Source organism: Aythya fuligula, chromosome 3 (assembly GCF_009819795.1).
Source record: "Aythya fuligula isolate bAytFul2 chromosome 3, bAytFul2.pri, whole genome shotgun sequence".
Taxonomy (NCBI): Eukaryota; Metazoa; Chordata; class Aves; order Anseriformes; family Anatidae; genus Aythya; species Aythya fuligula.
In genome coordinates, this window is record NC_045561.1 from 90,814,353 (window position 1) to 90,831,521 (window position 17,169).

At 38.5% G+C, this 17,169-nt stretch overlaps 1 protein-coding gene across 1 annotated transcript in view; it reads left to right on the plus strand.

Annotated features, from left to right (window-relative positions):
* Positions 1–17,169, plus strand: part of EYS (eyes shut homolog) — an 836,985-nt gene that overhangs the window by 332,856 nt on the left and 486,960 nt on the right. Inside the window, exons 21-24 of the mRNA XM_032185496.1 lie at positions 8,529–8,788; positions 15,023–15,119; positions 16,183–16,290; positions 16,968–17,113. Of these exons, the coding sequence (XP_032041387.1) occupies positions 8,529–8,788; positions 15,023–15,119; positions 16,183–16,290; positions 16,968–17,113 (611 nt within the window). The remainder of the gene's footprint in view (positions 1–8,528; positions 8,789–15,022; positions 15,120–16,182; positions 16,291–16,967; positions 17,114–17,169) is intronic.

The window sequence follows — 17,169 nt, forward strand, 5'->3', positions numbered from 1 at the left end:
TTGATATTCACCTATCAATTTCATGAAAGACAAATTTCTCTTCACTCACCTATTGATTAATCCTTTGGAAAGAGGTGAGAGGGGAAGAGGTGGTATTTCTTCTTATGTGGCCACTTTCTTGCTGTATACCTTTACACGGTTTGGAAAGATATTTATTGCTTGGTTGTGACACACATTAGGGAATTGAAGGTATTGGCGAATCAGAACCATTGGGTAATGGATGAGCTCATATGGATGAGCTTCTTGACTGTTTTTTCCTTTTTTTAATCTTTTTATGCCCTGAACTTCACCGCTGAAAAAATAAATCAAACCAAGCTATTGTTTATTTCACTGCTAATGAAACTTCCATTGCCAGATTGACAGCCTGAAGGAGCTGAACATTTTATTGACTAACAAAGGAATGGTAGTTTAATACCGCTTTCTTCCCTGAATTGAGAAGATGAAAGGTCAGTCACTATGCTCAGACTGATAATTCAGTTTACAAACAGTGGTGATGACTAATGGCATTGCAATAATGAAGGGATGTCCTAGTATTTCTCAAAGCCTTATGTCTGACCTACTGACATGCTATTGTTGATTGTGACAGCACCTAAACACATCTGGAATTTATCTGAATTGCTATGCAATATATGTATTTTTACTTTATTTCTGACTTGAGTTCTAACTGAATAACTTACGAGTTTCTCAGGACAAATGCAAGCAAGAAGACAGACCATTCCTAAAATAAAAAATAGTGGTCCCATAAGCTGCGATACCAGCATATTTTCACAGTGCTCAACACTCCTTACAACAGCCAGGTAGACCTTTGAGATAGGTTGTACATTTGCACTGAACCACATGATTCAGTTCACGTGCCTGAAGTAGAAAGCCTTGGTATGGAAAAGATCTTCCTGTTAACTCATGTAACCAGAAGTTTTCTGGCAGGCATTAGAAAAGGGCAACAAGAGCACTGCTCTACCCTGCTCCTCCTATTTATGAAGATATTGTAAAGATTAATGTATGTTCTATGTTAAAAGTACATTTAAAAACAAAATAGCAAAATAAAAACTAATTACTTTTGCAATACTGAATAGAGTAAGCAACTAGTTTCATAAAAACTGCTAACAACCACTATGTTTCTTCATACTGTGCTGGAGCAGAGTTACAGACTGCTCCATTTTTTAATTTGTCTTTTCCATTTAATTTCAACCTGGTGCTAATGCTGTGTACCAGTAAAGCCTATGTTGACATTTAAGATGTTTCCTTCTCATGATCTGCAGCTGAGTCCCTACTGAGCCACAGTCTCTCAGGAAGATTCTGGAGGGACTTTGTCCTGCCTCCTTTGAAAGCACTAGAACAATGCTTATTCATGCATTTCTTTTTCACCAAAACCTGACAGTTTTGCATGTCAGACTGTATGTCATAGAACCACAGAATGTTTTGGGTTGGAAGGGACCTTAAAGATAATCTTGTTCCAACCCCCCTGCCATAAGTAGAGACTCCTCCCACCAGACCAGGTTGCTCAAAGCCCCATTCAGCCTGGCCTTAAACACTTCCAGGGATGGGGCATATACAGCTTCTCTGGGCAGCCTGTTCCAGTGCCTCACCACCTTCAGGCTAAAAAATTTCTTCCTAATATCTAATCTAAACCTACCCTCTTCTAGTGTAAAGGCATTACCTCTTGTCGTATCACTACACTTCCTAATAGAGTCCCTCACCAGCTTTTGTGCAGGCCCCCATTAGGTACTGGAAGGCCACTATAAGGTCTCCCTAGAGCCTTCTCTTCTCTAGGTTGAATATCCCGAACCCCCTCAGCCTATCTTTGTAGGAGAGATGTTCTAGTCTTTGATCATCTTCATGGCCCTTTTCTGAATTAGTTCTAATAGGTCCATGTTCTTGTTGTGCTGGACGTGTTGCAGAGCTGAACACAGCGCTCCAGGTGGGGTCTCATGAGAGCAGAGGGTGAGAAGCACCTGCCTTGACCTGCTGGCCACGCTTCTTTTGATGCAGCTCAGGATGTGGTTGGCTTTCGGGGCTGTGAGCACGCATCTCTGGCTGTTTTTTTGTCCACCAAAACCCCCAAGTTGTTCTCCTCAGAGCTTCTCTCAATGCATTTTCCACTCAGGCTGTATTTGTTTGGGATTGCCCCAACCCAGGTATAGGACCTTTTACTTGGTCTTACTTCATGTGGGCCCACTTCTCGAGCCCGTCAGAGTCTGCCTGTGTGGCATCCCTTCCCACTAGCGTGTTGATCATACCACTCAGCTTGGTGTCATCCACAAGCTTCCTGAGGGTGCTCTCAACCTAACTGTCCACATGGCTGACAAAGATACCAGCCCCGCTACCAACCCCTGAGGGACACCACTCCTCACTGGGATCCACCTGGATAGGGAGCCGTTGACTGCAGCTCTTTGAATGCAACCACCCAGCCAATTCTTTGCCCAACAAGTGGTCCACCCATCATATCCGTCTCTCCAATTCAGAGATGAGGATGCTTTATGGGACAGTATCAAATGCTTTGCGCAAGTCTGGGTAGATAATGTCAGTTGCTCTTCCCCACTGATGAGAAAAGAGAGCATTTCATACAACTAAAAATAAATTATTTTCTCTAGGAAGTGCAGGGAATGTGGGCAGTAACGATGCTGATTTCTCTTGAGGATTTGAAGAGATGAGATCTGTGTACTATTAAAATATACTAAAAAATGCCTTTTGATTCTCTATGTACCTTCCCACTATAGCATCTTGATTGAAAAAGGCTTTACTTGTATATAAGTAATGCCACTCCCCACACCCATCCATACGCCCACATGAGGTTTTGGTGAGCAGAGGCAGGCAAATACTTCTGAAACTGCTGCTACAGTTATGTTTGCTACCGAGCAGGTACCAGTTTCCTTCCTGCACGCTGCAGTTGTTTCTGATCACCAGTCTAACTCAGCCTTTCCAGCCTTTGCTGCAGGGTACCCGAGCATACTGCCTAATTGGAAAGGCCAGGAAGAACCTGCTCCCTGCACAGCAGTGTGGAACAGAAATGCTCCATTATGCAGGGAATACCTAGATAAGAATTTATTGTTAGTCCAATGAAAGTTTAACAGTCTAATGGTCAAAATTATCTAATGCAAAAAATCTCATATAGGAAAGCCAGCAACTGCCAATGCATTTTCTCTGTGTTATGATCACAATCCTGGTGTCTGGAGGTCTTTGCTAGGAGAAAAAGTCTTAGGTATATGGTTGGGATTTGATTTTCAGTTTTGAGCTGTGTGATTGGGGTTATGTTTAAGTTTCCCTGTAAAAAGCCTGCTTCTTTCTCTTGGCTGGCCAGCTGAAGGCTTGTAGTGCCCCCATCCTTCAGCTCCATGCCCAGAGAGGGCTGCTGTTTTTCAGGCAGTGACTAGCCCCAGAGGGGTCCAAGAGCTGAAGCTCAAGGGGAGGCAGCAGTCAGTGGGCCCCAGCACAGAGTTTAAACATGTGAAACCCAGTTCTAGCCAAGGCAATGAATTTAATGGTTTGCAATGGAGACCGTTAGGAAGAAAGCAGGGTGAGGAGGAATATGGAAATAAGGGTAAAGAGAGGCTCAGGGTAGAATTCAAGGGAGAGGAGGAGAGGTGTGAGAATTTAAGAACGATTAGGAGTGACATTAGAAGGGAGAACTAGGAGCACCAGAAGAGTGCTGATAAACTCTTAACAGGGCTCTTAGAGGTGAAAGCTGAAGGAGTATGTCAGGTGGGTCATACAGCTGTCTGAGGAACAAAGAGTGTTAAAACTTTCATAGAAGAAGAAAAATGTTTGTGGAGGACAGAGGAGAGAGAAAAATGAATATTTGAAGCTTCGGCGGTGACTGAAAATGTATGTCTGGAGCTTTGTGATGGGTGTTAGTGGATGGTATTCCAGATTCAAAGTCGTGCCTGTATGGAAAGCAAGCTCTCATTTTACTACTTCAGACAATCCAGTAGCCTCTAGCTTACAAGGAATAAATTTGTCAGTGAGCACTGCGGCTTTTCATGCTGTTAGCTGATGTGATTCAGTGCACTAGAGAATACAGACTTGCAGTAAATGGACCATTATTGCATGTGCTGTATAGCTAACAGGCTGACCTAAACTTCACTGAACATCCTGCCCTTTCTGATCAAGATCCTGTCAAATAAAAAAGCAGGTGAATGATGGGCACAGTTTATCTGTGGGTTCAGCTCAAGATTTCAGTATCTTTGACTGAACACTAAGGAAAAAACAGTTTTACTGTAGGTGGGTTTTTTGTTCTTTTTTTTTTTTTTTTTTCCCCCCCCGTCATGCATATAGCATTTTGTTTTCTAGAAGTATCCGTGACAAAGGCAAGTGCTTTGATTGATACTTTTTGAATATGGTACAAAATACAGAGGGCTAAAATGCCAGTTTCTTTTTTTTTTTTTTTTCTTGCTGAAAGACATCTGAAAGCAAAAACGGTTCCTTCTGAAATGTGTTTTGCATGGGTATAATCATCTGCATTACCTCTTTTGTCAAGATTTGGCATTTTTCCAGAGCTTCTAGCTGAGGTAGGTAGAAATGAGCACACCAGTGGGTTTTTCTAATTGATAGAAAGCCACTTTAGAATTCTGAGATTCAGAATAGATTGTGGTTCCTGTTGGCATGCTGAAAAGATTGCTTTGCTGCAGAGCGGCTCTTAGTAGGTAACTGATGGAAAGGAAGGGAAAAGATGGAGCTAGGCTCTTCTAAGTGATACCCAGTGACACAAAAAGTGGAAACAAGCTGAAGTAGATGAAATTCCACTTAATCACAATTAAATGCTTTTTTATTGTGAGGGTGGTCAGACACTGGAACATGTTGCCCAGAGTGCTTGTGAACTCTCTCATCCTTGGAGGTACTCAAAACCCAGCTGTGCACAGACCTGAGGAGCTGTAGTTGACCCTTTTTTGAGTGTGAGTCTAGCTCTTCCAACATCATCCATTCTTTGATTTCTAAGACTCCTAATTATGATTTGATTCCTTAAATAAATAGAGAAGACTAGACTAGACTAGAATGGCTCGGTTGGAAAGGACCTTCAGAGATCATTATGTCCAGCTGCCTGAACACTTCAGGGCTAGCTAACCGAAAGTTAAAGCACATCAATGAGAGCAGTATTCAAATGGTTTTTAAACACTGACAGGCATGGGCTTCCTTGCTAGGAAGCCTGTTCCAGTGTTTGACGACCTTCACGGTAAAGAAGTGTTTCCTTATATCTAGCCTGAACTTCCCCTGGCACAGCTTTGTGCTGTTCCCTCACATCCCGTCATCAGTTATCAGAGAGCAGAGACCGGTACCTCCCTCTTCACTTCCCCTTCTCAGGAAGTTGCAGAGAGCAGTGAGGTTGCCTCTCAGCATCCTTTTCTCCAGTCTAGACAACCCAAGTGTCCTCAACCTCTCCTCATCTGATGTGCCTTCCAGACCTTTTACTAGCTTTGTTGCCCTCCTCTGGACACTTTCAAGTATCTTGACATCCTTTTCATATTTTTTCATACTACAGTATTCAAGGTGAGGCCTCGCCAATTCTACGTAGTGGTAGAATCACCTCTTTTGACTGTCTTGCTATGTTACATTTAATACACCCCAAAAACTCATAAGGTAGTATGTAAGGCAAGCGATACCGAGATATTTCTCACTGGAATGTGAGAAAGGGAAGGTTTCAAACTAGTGAGAAGCAAATGATTTAATGCTTACAGAGTTGTGGGAACTTTAATATCAGTTTTTTTCCAGGTACTTTTCATGACTACAGCTTGCAATTTTTAGCTTTGAGAAATCTATGGAAAGTCAAAATACTATACTTACAGAAGCTAATCTCTGGGTTAGAAGAATTCTACACGTAAGTCACAATCACAGCACCATGCAGGTATATATTATTGCTTGAGTGAATAATTTAAAGAAAGGAGTCATACATGATTTGATTTTGTAATATCAGGTATTTGAATTTACTTATTTAAAAGGAAGTTTTTAATACAGACTCTGGAGGAAGGCAAGTTATTTATTTATTTTTTTTAATCAAATCTGTTTCTGTTGTAAAATCTGTGTATACTTCCTCTTTCTGAAGATGCTCTAAATTACTCAGATTGATAGAAGTTTGTGCTGTTTAAAATACTGTTTTAATAAAACATCAAGTTATTTTCAACTTTTTTTGCTTTTTCTGTGTCTATTTTTTTTATTAGAACTGATAGTAAAATACAGAGCAGAAAGAGTACAGCAGTGGGATACCACGATTCCTGATGTATTTGGTGGTTTATCTTCTCATAGCTGTTTTTAAAAGTTACACAGGAGTATACAATTAGGGAATGAAAGCATAAGATGTCATTTGCATAATTGCATAACATTTATAAGTCATGTTTTCATAGTTCTGGAAGTACATGATACGCTTTATTGAGTGATTGGCTATGTTTTTATTATAAATTTTGATTTTTTTCACAAATGTCAACATTCTTGAAAAATAAAGCTCTCACAAAAACTTCAGCTTCAGAATTTACAACTTGCTAATGTAGGAATAAAGATAGTAATTTCGTTTGTTCTTAAGAGAAGACGTAGAAAGCATTTTCCAGGTCGCAGTATTTTCTTCCTGATGTTTAGCTTCTTTCCTGCATTGTTTCTTCATGAATTTAGCAGATGATAGGATTGTGTTGCATGCCCAGAGTAATTTATATCTAAAAGTATACAATACCTTAGGTTTTTAAGTAAATATAAAAATACCACATACTTTGGCTTAAAAATTCTTTTGGACTTTTAGACAGTTTCTTTAATTAAATTCTAAATATACTCCTATTGAATATAGCAGAGAAATCTTCTGAACATTGACAGAAGACCGAGTAATTTCCCAGGTAATAGCAGTTCTTCATACCTGAAGGGGTGTTGATTAGTATGTGCACAGAATGGTTTTTATTTGTATAACTTGCAGTTGTAGTTTGCTTTTAAAAAACTTGGCATAATTTAAACACCAAATATCAGCAAATAAATCCGAAAAAGGTTATAACTTTTCTAAACAGTTCAAGAGTAAACACAAAGTTCGATGCAGAACATCTCTCATATTTACATTTTTCTCTAAAGAGAAGAAGCTATGTGAAAACTTCAATGGTATTTGCTAGCACTCTTAAAACGTTTTATCTGAGTTTAGAAGATGAAAAGGACCTTTAGAAAAGGACTTTTTCTTGCCATGCGTAACACATGGTAACCTGATTTTGAATCCCTATTGCTAAAAGAGTCTAGACTTCCAATTGTAAAGTTTCTTAGTAGTAACTACTTGATGTGGCATAGAAATTGTACCCACAAACCAATCACAGAGAAAATCAACAACTCCAAAGAAAACACTCCCTTTGTTTATTGTAAAGGGTTCAAGTTCTTTCGTGTGGCAAGCAGTACCCATGCCCTACAGAACAGAGCTACCTAATTCTATTGATTTTGCATTGAATGTCCTATTTATTGTTTAAGAAAAAGTCCTCTCATCAGAGTAGAACTGTCCAGCCATATTTGAATGGTTTAATGCCTGGAAACAACATCAATCAAACCAGGAAAGAGCTGCTGTTAATCTTTCATATTGTCTGTTACACTGCAAAACAGTGGCAAGTAAATGTTGAATTCAGTGCTATCTTCAGTGAAAGTAATAAGGATGTGTACTTTTCAAAGTGCATAGTCTTCATGAATTACAGCAGTTTGTCTCAAAAATATACTAAAAAGGAAATGAAATTAGTGAGAAAACTTTGTAGAACAAGAAGGCTTTAAATAGTGTTTTAACTAAGAAGGGCATTTGCATTCATACTATCTGCCCTTGGACAAATTTCACTTCAACAATTAAATATCCTCAGATCATATTTAAATCTTTAGGCAGTGAGAAGCTGAATCCATTAGGTAGGTATGTAGAAGGTGGAACAGACCTTTTATTGCAGTTAATGATGAAGTTTTCTCTGCAAATTTTGAAATCATCTGCAAACTGTAATCCTTGTTTGAATTTTTAACACCTCGTCATATTCATGTTGGAAATGGAAACAGTTATTTATGTAGTTCATGAAAGTAAATTCTCTACAATCAGATGTAATGTGGGGTTTGGCTCATTTTTTCTCTCCTGTGTTGTCAGTATCATCCCTTCACACAAGCGTACAAAAAAGAAGCATCCTGTAAAAAGGATTCATCTTAAACACTGCAGTACCTGGAGATTTCACACATGAAAAGATGTCTTTCCAATCCTAAATCTTGAAAAACCTTGAATTTCAGATTTGATAATTACTGTTGTTGTTTAACAGCTTAGAAAAGATACCCAGATGCTTCTGTCAGCATTAAATAAACCACTTATAATTCCAGGTGGATAAATCCTGATATTCAGAATAAGTAATTCTGTCTTCACACAAAGAAACTGGTGGAGAAGAACTTAAATACGGCTTGTGTTCATAGTGTAAACTGATGCAATTGGCAAAAAAAAAAATATGGACAGAAACATTATTGTGTTTTTGTTGTTTATTGTTGTTTGTTTGCTTAATTGAAGTAGTTAGAATTGATTGGGCTAAGTTGTTGGTTTTCATTCTTGTTTTCATTCTCATTTTTTTCAGGTGCTCGTGTACAGCAGGGTGGACAGGGCCAGACTGCAGTGTAGATATAAATGAATGTGATTCTGAACCATGCTTGAATGGAGCCACCTGCTATGAATCTGTTAAGCAGGGACAGTTTGTATGCGTTTGTCCTCCATTTTATACTGGTGACTTTTGCCATCAGCGCTTCAGTCCCTGTGAGCTGCCTTACAATCCTTGCATAAACAACTCAACGTGCTTGGCACAAGTCGATGGAAATCCATTGTGCGTTTGCAAAACAGGTAAAAACTGCTGTAGTTTATGTTTCCTAATCTTTACTGCAGAGTAGTTGAAAATACATGTTGAATTTAATGCTGTTCTTCAATGAAAGCAACAAGAATGTCTATCTTTCAAAGCACATAAAACCTTCATGAATTACAGCAGGTTCATCAATTATGATGAAAGACTGGTAATACAGATGTCGGTTTGCCTAATATTAATTTCTTATATTGCAATAGTTATTAAATCTATGGCTGTTCAGATTCCACCATTCAGAATTACTATTTTTGAGTCAATTGTTACAAAAACATAGACAGACATCAGCCTGGCTAGCAGAGCTGGCAGACTAAATTGACAAAACAGGCAGAAATAGACAGAATACATGCATATTGTTAAAAGTACAAAAATTGGACCAAGTTGGAAATGCAGTCTCTTCCTGCTGAGCTGTCAGGAAGGCCTAGGACATCGGGGGAGTAATCTTCCTCTTACTGATGGAAAAAAGCAGACTGCTGTCTGTCTTCCTGTGCAACAAGTAAAATCGCAACAGGCACTTAAAGCTTTCCTGGGCCATGGCTTAAAAAACACAATTTCTCCATCAGTGTACAAGAACTTGTAAGGTGGAATGGAGCAACAGTTTAACTGCAAAACATCTCTATAAAATCTAGCATAAGAATTGAAGAATGCATTAGCTAATTAAAGCTGCAGTGAAAGCACTACTGAATTTGGAATTTAGGTAGGATTTTGAAGTCATTGCTTTTATACATAAAAATGGTGGGGGTATAGGAGTGTATTAAGGGCCAAAGACAGCAAAACAGTAATTTCAGTATACACCACAATAGTATTACTCATCTTGCTGGATTGCAAAGATACAGAGACAAGATGTAGAAGTCATCATTATTTATAGCTTAGGATCTTTATTACTAAGGTTACTGTAAATTACTGAGTTAAAAAAAGTCATTGTGAAGGTAGGTGAACTGCTTATTGAGTGCTATTATGATATTGAACTTCATGACAACAATAGGAAAAAGCTTTTAATAGTGTGTTTGATTCTGAAGCCTTTTTCAGAAATGATTTGTAAAGAGTTCAAACCTTTTCTATACATCCACCAGAAAAGTCTTTCAAAAGATATTTGTGCATAGTTTCTTAAGAATACAAAAACCTGGCAGCCAAGGTTCTGAAGGAACTTTGAAGGAATCTTCAAGGGTTCTTGAAACTTGCAGCTAGGAATCGTAACAAATCTTCAGGGAACTAACAGAAGAGTAAAGTGCATAGCTAGCAGATCTTGGAAAGCTGAAAATATCTCAGTATTGAAAAGGGGTAAAAGGCATAATTCATGGAATGAGTTAGTCATACATGCTCAAAAAAAGCAGTCACTTATTAAGGACTATCAAAACAGGAAGTACAGTAAAATATAAAAATCTAATTGAAAGCATTTTATGGAGATAGATTTTCTCAGTTGTCTTCTTATCCTGTTTTTGTCTGCCACGTGCATCACTTTCTCTCCCAATAAGCTTGTCACGATTACAGACTAGATTACAAAGGGTAATCGCAACTGACATAGTTGGAATATTCCAAGATACCTGACTTAGTACCAGATGACATATTGATTAAAGAACTTGCATGATATGTAGTTAACAGTCCAGTCATTAGTTGTTCTGACTCTAGTTTATCAAGAGTTGCAAAATGCAGCCATATATGAGAAGAACTAAATGAACAATGTAGTTGTCGTTACAACTTTCATAGAATAAAAAAAGCTATTTAATATTTGTGTCAACTGACTAGACAATTTCATAAATATAGTAAATATGCACTGTATTAACCTTCTGTGGTGATGTTTTGGTAGTGCAGGGGCTGGAAGGGGTGCCTCTGTGAGCAGAGCCCAGCAGCTGCTCCATGTCAGATCAGAGCCAGCTCCCACTGGCTCAAAAAGGGACCTGGTGCTGGCCAAAGCCAAGACAGGGAGCGACAATGGATGGGCCTCTGGGGGAGCAGACTGAAGAAAGGGGAAAAAAAAGCTGCACAACAGAAGCAGGGAGAGAGCAGTGAGAACCAGCCCTGCACATCCCAAGATCAGTGGAGCAGGAGGGCAGGAGGTGCCCCAGGCACACAGCAGAAGTTCCCCTGCAGCCTGTGGAGAGGCCCCTGGTGGAGCAGGCTGTCCCCCTGCAGCCAATGGAGCAGATCTCCACGCTGCAGCCACCCCATGGAGGAGCCTTCAGTGGAGTAGGGGCAGAGAGTGACTGTGAAGGAGCGTCAGAGATGAAGTGTGCATTAGGGACTGACAGCAGTTCCCACTGCCTGTTCACCTGCCCTGCTCAGGGTGTGGAGGTGGGAGGAACATGAATGGGGAGGAACATGTTTTTAGTTTCTTACTCTTCTAGTCTTAATAGCAAAAGGCAATAAATTACATAAATCTTCCTTATGCCGAGTCTGTTTTTCCTGTGACAGAAATCGGTGCATAATCTTCCTGTCCTTATCTCAACCTACAATTTTTTTTTTTTTCATTGTATTTTCTCCTTCTTTTCTGGTGAGGTGGGGGAATGGGAGCAGCATGGTGGTGCTTAGCTACCCATTGGTGTTAAACCACCATGTGCATATGAAACAAACATTGGTTCAGCTGATGGTGAAGTGGGCTGCTTGAGAGTTGCTTGATAAAATACTCAAATAATGAGTCAAACAATTTACTATGTATTTTGATGCAGTATAAAGTACTGTATCTAAAAATTTAAAGACTTCACAGCTGTGTGTTATGATAATGCTTGCAAACATTGGTTCAGAAGTGTTTCACAATGAGAAGACAAGTACAATCCATGATTCTTTGCTGGTGTGTAAATCAGTGGAGAGCTTATAGAGAAAGAACGCAGTTTGTCCTTTTTGTTGCCTTTGAAGGTAAATTTTGTGGTATTTCTCTGAAATGGATTAAGCAAACAAACATGACCATAATAATAACAGCAGATGTGTGGCTACACTGTGCATTGCAGATCACACAGAGTAGCCATTTCCAGTATTTCAGAGAAGCCGAAGGAGCAATAGGGTCTATCCCAACTTAAGTAATGCTTCATCCACTGATACTGTTGGAAAAACTTTCACAGGATGTTGGTAGTTCTGTGAAAATTGAAGTGGATAACTACTTTGTGAAAAAGATCCTATTTGAAACTTCTCTAATACCAATGAGATTCCATTCCTATCTTACTTGAGTTTCCTAAATGTCGTAGGAAAAATAATGTAAAATACATCTGGCAAATAAAAAACATTTATTTGTCATTACAATGACATTCATCTACTCCTTATGGCCAGACCCGTGGGGGGAAGAAAAAGAAAAACCGCTCGATTGTCCATCCCTGTTAGGATAATTTCTTAAACTCAATATTGGAAATTTTGAGCAGGTATCTAATGCAATTCTGTATTCCAGAGTGGCAGTGCGTGCCATTTGCTCTTCCCTATTGATTAGATGCAGCTTTTCATTTAGAAGTTCAGAGTAGTTTGAACTGAGTTCAGAAAGCTTTCAGGTTTTCCACATAAAAAGCGTTAAGGTCAAAAATTGCATTTTTAATGTGTCACCCAGGTTTGAAATGTGGAAAAGCTACCTGTTAAAGTATATGGCTGGAGAGCTGCAACAAATCATTTACATGTGCTATTGATTTACAGTTTAGATCCGAAGCTTGACTGATTTGCACTAGCAAAAGCAGGAAGTACTTGCATTTAAATGTGCATATTACTGTCCTACACATAATACTAAATATTGTTAGAGTAACAGTACCTTACAGCAGCATGCATATTTTCGGGCTTTTAAGTAATGTGCTGCTTTACAAAATAGTTTGCTTAAATAAAAAGGTTTTGTGTTTTGTAATTCAGATGAATGAAATATATTTGCCATATAAACTACAAATTAAGTCTTCCAGTATATTTTTTTGGCTCCACTAAGTGAATGCTTGTTTATGTACTGCAAGTTTCTTTGTAACTTAAATGTTAGATTCAGTAGTATGTCTGACATTTTAAACATTTTAAATTGATTTAAATGGAAAACACGTCTGTTCCTTCCTCCCCCCCCCATGTGAAACAATCTGGAAACATCTACATTACTGAAAAAATTGCAACCATACGTTGATCTTAGCTTTAGTCTTCCAGAAGATCCTGGCTATGTGTGGCAGCATTTGTAAGTTATACAAAATTTACTAATGTGTTACATCGCACTTTAAATCATGTTTGACTGTCACGTAAAATACAAGAACTACATGTCCATGCGTGTTAGACCCATGAGGTCTCTCATAGTTTTAACAGCACTGTGTAAGTAAATGAGGAGGGTAACTCTTTCCTTAGGCCAACTCCTCTTACATGTGAGTATTTAAAGTAGTCTTTTGGATCTGAAAACAGTATGGTTGGTTGCTGTCCAAATATATTTGTAAACATTGTACAGGTATTTTGATCCTAACATAAAAGTACGTATTTTGAGGTTTTTCTGTTGTTTGTACAAGAAATGTGCACATTTAAATTTAATTTCATAATTTTCTCTGAGAACATACATCAGCGGTGAATTAAAATTGGCTTTTTAACCAATTGCTTTCATTGAAATATTCATTTTGCAGACTTTATACTACACCACAGACATCCAGAAATTATGTATAAAACAGTGTAAATAACACTGATATTTTTATGTTCTTTTAAGAAGATTCGAGTGTTTCTGATAAACAGTTTTAGCTGAACGCGAACGGTTTTTGTTGAGATCTGTAAAAATGGCCGGCATGGCTAAAGTTGTTTAGCATTGCTGCATGAATTCAGAACAGTGCTTTTAAATTGTAGATCAAAATGTATCATCTACATAGTTTGGTGTCTTTTATGGTTAGCATGTATCATTAAGAAAAATAAGATTGACTTCTTTTTTTAAAAAAAAAAAAGATGAGCTAATTTATTTTGGTTAAAAAAAAAGACAGTATTCAGTATTAGATTGAACACATCTATTATATCATAATGTAGTAAATAAATAACTGGTTAAATTATGCAATGAAGCCAGTATTTTTCTCCATTTGTAGGAATAGTAGGTAAAATACCATGCCTGCTCTATGTTTATTTCATTTATGTCTTTCCAAGGTAGCTGTATTTTGCCATGGGCTGGAATAGTGTGTACTACTGCAATCAAAAATGTGTCTAAATGGTGCTTTATGTTTTCACTTCAGTATTATTTACCTCAAAAAGACTATAAAACATCCATAACCAATTGGGGTGTCAGGTGGAAGCAGAATGATGAATGTCTACCATTTTCCTTTTTATGTATTTTAATGACAGCTGTGGTATTTTAAGAAGGAGATGCTTGCTCAGATATTACCGAGTATCACAAAAGAATAAGAAGCTGTTCCATATAAGATCATAATGAATAATATTTTTTCTTGATGTAAGTAGTAGAACGAGCTAAATGTGTTTTTCTCATCTTCTGACTGCTTTGGATAAATGTGGTCTCTCTTAACCTTTATTATGCTCTAGATTTTTGAATTAGCTTTTCATTTCTGATACTGTCCTACATGCCCCAAGAAAGCCTTTTAAGTCCTTTAAAACTGGTTGCATTTCACAGTATCCAGGAGCTACATCCAAATGTGGTCTTTCTGGTTCATTAAAGTATGATAAGGCTTCTTTTAGTCTCTGGAGATGAACTGGTTGAAGCTAATGAATAAAATAATTGGAGAAAATTCCTTTAGGATGGCATCCGCTTGCTGCACTTGATGTGCAGTTGATGTGCAGCATGTGAAGGAGGGAGCAGTGAGGGCTAGCTGCTCCACAAGCAAAAATGAGCCAGGAGTCTAACCAAGCGTGCCAGGGCAGGAACCTCACCATTGAGGATCTCGTCTTGACAATATGTGAGTCAGGTGAGCAGGGCAGGACCAGTTCCAGTATCCAGGGTCAGCCTAGGTGCCAGATCACCAGTCAAATCTGTAGTAGTTGAGTGGGCACAGGGTCAAGCCAGGGAGCTGATCTGAGGCAAGAGTCAGGGTGCAGAACTGATACATGGTCACGGGCATGGCTGCAACACAGCTCAAAGGGCAGAGAGCCTCAGCTGAAGTGCTCCCATGAGAAGTAGTTGATGTTTTCCTCACCTCTTTCTTTAGCAGCTTCTACAGTTGCTGAGTTTTCTCAAGCCTGACACTTGCGTTACCAAAATTGATCCTGAGCTCAGATAGCTCAACTCCCAAGAAGATCCTTGATCCGTATATTCAAATTGTGCAGTGGAATTCACTCATTCATAGTTAATACAATCTATTTTTCAGGATTTGAAGGTACTTACTGTGAAGTTAACAGTGATGAGTGCATCTCAGATCCATGCCAGAATGAAGGTCTCTGTGTGGATGGGGTTAACAGTTACAGGTGAGGGAAATTATTTGAGCAACGAATACCCAGTATGATAAATTGCTAATTAGCTTTTAGCTATTCTTTTCAACCTTTGCTTGTATTATGTTTGCTGCCCTTTGGTGCTATAATGCGTCCTTATTTTGTTATGGGTTTGACACATTACATGTTATGTTACATACAGGATCTTATGGTCAGAAAGGAACATGCCATATGTGTGGACCCAATGATTTATTGTTAGGCTATTTAAAATTTTAACAACCTAATCATGTATTAAAACAGCTATTATTGATCCAGTTACAAACATACTAATACTTATGTCCATATTAATACAAAAGAGCTTCATAAAACTATAGTTCAAATTGTTAGGTAAGAAAGCTTACAGTTATCTAGCCCTTGTTGTAACGAGCATCCTCACAAACTCTGTCTGGGTTCTGGGATCAGTGATTTCAATCTTTCTCAAGAAGAACTGGCAGCGTTTTCGCAAGTGACCTGCATTTGGAAGTGTCTGCTAGGTGGGTGTTTTATGTTTTTCAGTCTTCTACCTGCTTGGAGCTATTTTGGTATGTTTCATTATCATGATTTGCTTCCTTTGCACTGCTTAGCCCCCATGGACACAAGGGGCGAGTGCTCGCAACACCATGCTTGTCCCAGTGTGTCACACCCTCTCCATAGGTCCCAATCCCAGATCTGAAACTAAAGCAAGGGGAGGCATCAGTCAGTTGGCTCCAGGGTAGGTCTCAAAACAAACAAAAACCATGTCAGGTCAAGACAAGCCCTGAGCCCCTGCACAGCTGAGTCAGCACAAAATCTGTGGCTTCAACTAATAATAGTGAAAATACTATTTCCTAGGCTGAAGTCACTGCACTTAGGAAGTTTGTTGAAATGCAGAACTTTCTAATGATCTTAAAAAACAAAACAAACAAAAAACAAACAAACAAAAAAACCAACCAAACAAAAAAACAAAAACAAGCAAACAAAAAAACACTTTTGGTTTGTTCCTCCCAAAATATGCCCCATATTTTTCAGGTATCTTTTTATGGTAAACTGAAAAGTAAAATGATGACGTTCTCTTTGCTAGGTGCTCCTGCCAGCATGGCTTCACTGGGACACTTTGCGAGGTGGAGGTTAATGAATGCTTATCAGGACCCTGCAAAAACAATGGAACTTGCCTTGATCTCATTAACAGGTTAGTTACTACAAATAAATGAAATAAAAAATCAAAAAAAATTGCTTGAATGCAAAATGTGCTTCACTGTATTGAGGTTTGGAAGGGACCTTCAGCAGGCAACACGGATTCTCTATTAAAATGGGGTCAGCAAATGTTGCTGGGTCAGCTACTTGTTTCTTACGTGATTTGAGAGGAAAATGGAAGGGAAGTTGGCACAACTTGTTCTTTTCCTCCTTTTTCTTAAATTTGGCATAAATGTGAAATAGAAGAAATGAACTGCAGTTAGATTGCTTTCTCTCTCTCTCTTCAGTTTCCAACAATGAAGTTTTTTAATGTGTTTACTAACAAAGTTAAGTATAAATAAGAAAAAAATACTGTATCTTGTGTTTGTATCCACAACACTACAATTTTTCAGAGACTTCTGACAAAATTTTATCCTGTATGTCATTTCCTATAGGTTCAGCTGAAATTTTTGAGCACAATTTTCCTACTAATTAAAAAAATAAAAAAATCCAACACTAAATTGCTATGCATGCTTTAGAAACATGGAAATGAGAGGAGTCTGTTAATTATTTCAATATGGATGGTGATTAGGGACCACAGTTTGACATCAGAACATACCTATAGCTTCAGAATATTACAATAGATTATGTTGTTTGCTTCCACTGAGTCACACAATTTTCTCTTCTGTGAAGATTCCTCTGTAATTGTGCACCTGGATACTATGGGTCTCTGTGTGAGATGGATGTAGATGAGTGTGAAACCTTGCCTTGTTTGAATGGAGGAAGCTGCATCAACAGGCTTGGAGGTTATCAGTGCTTCTGTTCTCCTGGATTCACAGGTATGGTACATTCTCTACCACAGACGAGAGGGCTATATTACGGGTTTTACTCGTTT